Source organism: Arachis ipaensis, chromosome B07 (assembly GCF_000816755.2).
Source record: "Arachis ipaensis cultivar K30076 chromosome B07, Araip1.1, whole genome shotgun sequence".
In the NCBI taxonomy this organism is placed as follows: domain Eukaryota; kingdom Viridiplantae; phylum Streptophyta; class Magnoliopsida; order Fabales; family Fabaceae; genus Arachis; species Arachis ipaensis.
Window position 1 is genome coordinate 117472857 of NC_029791.2, and position 5634 is coordinate 117478490.

Below are 5634 nucleotides of genomic sequence, written 5' to 3' on the forward strand. Positions count from 1 at the left end.
TATAACAGATATTAGATCCAACTCTTCTTATTTATTAGGTGATTATTCACGTGAATTTTTTTAATATAAAAATTTAATTTTGATATATTATTAATATAAAATAATTATATACTTTTGAGAGAGTAACTTAACTAATGTTGTTAGATCTAACTATAGTAATTAGTTTGTTACAAGTTAAGTTAGAGAGTCTGTTATAAACTATCAATTAGTTAGCGCTCTATTTGATTGTGGTTCAGCACTATAATACATATGAGAAGTGCTTAATTTGATCAACTCTTATATCAATTTTATATTCATTTTTAGTTTGCTTAATACTCAAGAAACTTTCTCTGCTTCATTGTGTATGCTACTGCATTTCTTTAGATTTTCATCAAATTTTCATCAACCAAGAGCATATACATTTCTCATCCTTCCTCAGTCAATGAAGTTTCTTGGCTCCCAGACTCAGGTGCGAGTCATCATGTCACCACAGATCTAGGAAATCTTCTTACATCTTCACCAAATAATCAAGAAACTGATAAACTATTTGTAGGTTATGGGTCAGGTATTCCAATTACACATTCTGACTCCTCAATTCTTTATGATCCTACTTCAAATGTAGCTTTTGGATTAAAGAATTTACTGCTTGTTCCACAAATCACTCAAAATCTATTGAGTGTATTTAAATTTGCTGCTGATAACCATGTTCTCTTTGAATTCTGGTCTAATTACTGTGCTATTCGTGATTAGGATTCTACCACAAAGAAAACTTTCTCATCAATCTCTGATAAGCTCAATCAAGACAACTATAGCACATGGAGTCACACGATAATGGAAGATCACCTATACAGCTCCAATATTCCACCACGATTTCTTACAGATGAAGCAACTAAAACTATTTTTGAATCTGAGAAGTACAAGACCTGGAAAGTTCAAGACTTGACTCTTACTACTTGGCTGGTTGAATCGATGACAACAAGCTTCAAAAACAAGGTTTTTCATCTCTCTCAACTCTATGAAGTCTAGGAAAGGATTGAAAGTTACTTTGAAGCTGCTTCAGCTTCACATATTCAAAGTCTAAAATCACAACTTAAGTCTTGCAAGAAAACTAGAACATTTTCTGATTTTCTTGCCAAGATTCCAAATGTGGTGGATGCTCTTTTTGCCTTTGGCTATGAGATACCCGAATCTGATCACATACAAGCAATAATAGATGGTTTAAATGAAAACTTCAGAGTGTATATTGCATCAGTAATGTCAAGACTTGGATCATTCAAAGTAGTAGAGGTTGAATCCTATTTGCTTGCGTTCGAAGAAATGATGGACAGGTTCAAGAAACATGATGCAGGTATGCCTATAGCTCATTATGATCATCTTCTGAATACAATAGAGGTGGAGGATTTAGAAGAGGTCGTGGAGGCAGAAGTAATCGTGGTGAAGGAAGATTTAGCTATTCAAATAATTATCCTAATGTCAATTGTGTGGAAGGCAATGATGTGTTGCATGGAATTGCTTCCATCGATTAGAACCTGCCTTCAATCCAAATTCAATGAACGAAGATCTAGGAAATCTTCTTACATCTTCACCAAATAATCAAGAAACTGATAAACCATTTGTAGGTAATGGGTCAGGTATTCCAATTACACATTCTGACTCCTCAATTCTTTATGATCCTACTTCAAATGTAGCTTTTAGATTAAAGAATTTACTGCTTGTTCCACAAATCACTCAAAATCTATTGAGTGTATTTAAATTTGCTGCTGATAACCATGTTCTCTTTGAATTCTGGTCTAATTACTGTGCTATTCGTGATTAGGATTCCAGGAATCTTCTCCTACAAGGTGTTTATAGAAGATCACCTATACAGCTTCTTTGCCTATGAGATTTTGGGAAGATGCCTTTTTAAGTGCAGTCTATATTATTAATAGACTTCCTATAACAATCTTAGACAACCAAAGTCCATTTAAGGTTCTTTTCAAACATCAACATGATTATAAGTCTCTTAAAATCTTTGTATGTATGTGTTGTCCTTATTTTAAGGCCTTATAGCAAGACTAAATTCAACTACAAATTTGAACCATGCTTAATTTTAGGATATGACTCAAATTATAAGCCTGTTACTGATGTTGATACACCAACACCACAACTTACATCATCACCAATTCAGTAATATAAGCCTGTTACTGATGACTCTGACAATGAATCAAACAATACAAATCCATCTTTAAATCAACCAGCAACTCATGCACAAGAGATTGAAGACAACAGTCCTTAAAATCAAAATATAGAGATTACAACACCTGACTGTCATACATCTTCATCAACTAATGCTGCTCTTTAACATGAGACTATCCTTATAAGTTCAATTGAAATCAGATTGTCTTTATTGTCAACAACTAATGCTCGTCCAATGACAATAAGATCAAAATCAGGAGTGATAAAATCAAAAGCTTTGGTTGTTCAACAAACTGATATTGTAAATAATGTTCCAAGAAATGTGGCTGAAGTTATGCAATGTACTCATTGGAAGGAAGCTATGGACAAGGAGTTTAGTGCTCTACAATAGTGCAAGACTTGAGAGTACTAGTTGACAGCACCACCAGTGAATACTATTGTAATTGAAAGCAAATGGGTATTTGCAATAAAGAAGAATCCAAAAGGAGAAATTCTAAGGTATAAGGAAGGTTAGTTGGACAAGGCTTTCATCAAGTGGAAGTCATAGACTATGAAAACATTTATAGTTCAATGGTAAGACCTACCTATGAGATACTCTGACTAAACCTTTATCTCTAGCATTGTTTCAGAAGTTCATATTTAAATTGAGGCTTCTATATAAATCATACTATCTCAGTTTGAGGGGGAGTATTGAGAGAGTTACCTAACTATAGTAATTAGTTTGTTACAAGTTAAATTAGAGTCTGTTATAATTGTCTATTAGTTACCTCTAACTAATTGTGGTTAAGCACTAATCTGACAAATTCTTGTATCAATTTTATACTCATTTTTTGTTTACTTAATACTCAAGAAACTTTCTCTATTTCATTGTGTATGCTATTGCATTTTTTTAGTCTTCTTTTTCAATTCAATTCTTTAGAGTCCCTTAGACTCTTTTATATACGTATATTTAATTATATAATAATTATATTTACACTGTTATTATATTAAAATTAAATTTTTAATATAAAATAATAATAATAAATTATTAAATAATTTGACTAAAAATTATTATTTTTCTTTCGTTGTCAACATTAAACACCGCTGATGGTGTAGCAGTAAATAAGCAAAGCTCCAAACATACACACATGTAAAATAAAATAAAAATGAAAAAGTTTGAAACTTTCTATGCACACAAAAAATACATGAATACGCAGAACACATACACAAATTAAAGTTGTTTCTACAAAAAGATGAAACAGTCCAAGGAGATAAGAGGATTATCAATGTCTTCAACGAGATCCAAGTCCATATCGTTGTTATTAGAATTATTGGACGACGACACCACTTGTTTGACCACATTTTCATCAATCTTGGATCCAACTCTAAGCGTTCGAGTCATTGCTCTATGCCTCAACCCAGAAGAACATTGAAGCCTCCCTAAGTTGTTGTTTGGACTCGCACCTGCTTTGTTATTATTCCTCGAAGAAGCACAACAACGAGAACAAGACTGAACTGAACTAACCTTAGGGCTACCATTCATTCGCTTCGAAACAGTACTAGTGTCCATGGAGGAAGAATTTGCAGAATATTTGTAGTAATCACCTCCATTAGTATTGATGAACCTTGTGCTTGGAGATGGTGATGAATCTTTTCTGAAACTCTTCTGCCTCGTTAGATTTGTTGGTGAGTTTGAGCGCAGTCTCTTGTGAGTAGAGGAGGAAGCAAGAACCTTGTTATGAGTTTTTTGGTTGTTAGAGAAGGAAGGAGAAGTAATAGCGTGATGATGGGTGAGGGAGTTGATGCGTGAGATTTGTGGGTTGTCCTTGTAGCAAGACAAAAGGAATTCGTTGGAGAATGATCTGTCCTTGGAGGTGAAGGAAGAAGCACTTGACAAGGAGGAGGAGGAGGAAGAAGAGGAGATGGTGGTGGTGGTGGTAGTGGTGGCGGCGGTGCATGTGAAGGAGGAAGTAGGAGAAGGTGGTGAAGGAGAGATTTTATATTTTGGAGGAAGAAGAATAATGGGTGGTGGTGAAGCTTGGGAGATGACAAGCTTGTCTTGAACAACATTCTTGGTGTGTTGGGGTTTGCATTTGCTAATGCAAGAACCCATAGTTAATTTGAGAAGAAGAATTGAACAAGGTAGAGGAGAAGAAGTTAGTTTAGTATATAGTATAGCATAGGCTAGTTTGAAAAAATCAATATCTTCATTTACTTTACTTTTTGCGTTTGAATTTGGTTGCCGGGGGGGACTGGATGGGTTCCGTTGCATAACGGTTATGCTCCTGGTGGTGCTTGTTATCATCGCTCTTTCACTTTTGCTTTTACTTTTGGTCTGGTCAAGTAGTTACTGTATTCATCATAAGCGGAATTCAAACAGCTGACAGTTGTTTAAACAGAGGAATGAGCTGACTAGTTGACTAACTTAAATTGATTAGGAAGGTACTCTTTGTTTGTGGTTTTGCTGTTTTGGACCAACTAACATCATTTATTCATGATTTCTTTTTCAGCCCACCAACGCAGCAAATCTCATCCAAGAAACATTGGATATATAAATTGTCCTCTCTTATGTCTTGTTCTTGGGCATACTTGATGACCCAATTAATTGTTTACGGATCCTGACCAAAAATAAATAAGGATAAAATATAGATTTTTGTAACTAACTGTTAATTGTGTTTCTATATCTTTTTAAAACTATTTATTGCCATAAACTCTACAGACTTGACCAGAAAAAAAAGCCTCTACAGACTTTACTCCCAACCATTTACTTCATTTCTATTGTTGGATTACTCGAATTGTTAAGATATTAGTTAGAGCTCACTATTGTTGATCAAATAAGGTGATTTACCATCTATTTTAGAAAATGTTCCAGAGCAATTAATTTATACGATTTGTGGATATCTGAAACTTTAATTTAATTTAATTTAATTTAATGTGTAATTGTTTTACGGATCGTATTCTTAACGTGTTATGTAGAGAGATTTCTTTTGATTTATGATGACACCGGTATGTAGTAAGTTGCTATTCGGTTAGACCTATTACAAGCTGCATGAGACTTCAAATGGAATATAAATAAAACTCTTTCTAGTGTAAGTGTGTATATATAGTATAAGACCCAAAAAAATCTAAACCCTCTGTATTTTTTACATTAAGTCTGATTGGTTATATAAATAATGAGAAGTTACCCTATCAATTTTCAAGTACCAAGAGTAAGTTCTTGATGTAAGAAAGGAAGAAGTAGAAACTGAGGAGAGAAAATAAGAGATGAAAACTTGAAGAATATTAATTGTAATTTGTGAAATCTAAATCTATCTTAGTTTCTCAGTGTTACTTATGCAGCTTATATACTATGAGTTAGTTAAAAGATCTTAATAGCTTGCATTGCATGTTATGGAAATAACTGAATATGTTAAATCAGTTTTATTCCCAGAACAGAATTGCTTGCTCTGTGTGCTAAGTAACAGCTTTATTTGTTATGTTCCATGGCATTCTGTGCTTGGC

General features: G+C 33.7%; 1 protein-coding gene across 1 annotated transcript; it reads right to left on the reverse strand.

Annotated features, from left to right (window-relative positions):
* On the reverse strand, positions 3196 to 4409 carry LOC107608354 (putative protein TPRXL). Its single transcript, XM_016310167.2, has one exon. It carries the CDS (start codon positions 4403 to 4405, stop codon positions 3377 to 3379), a length of 1029 nt encoding a protein of 342 aa, XP_016165653.2. The 5' UTR covers positions 4406 to 4409; the 3' UTR covers positions 3196 to 3376.

Coding starts and splice junctions, on each gene's coding strand:
- LOC107608354 (XM_016310167.2), bottom strand. CDS start 4,405: ATGCAACGGAACCCATCCAGTCCCCCCCGGCAACCAAATTCAAACGCA.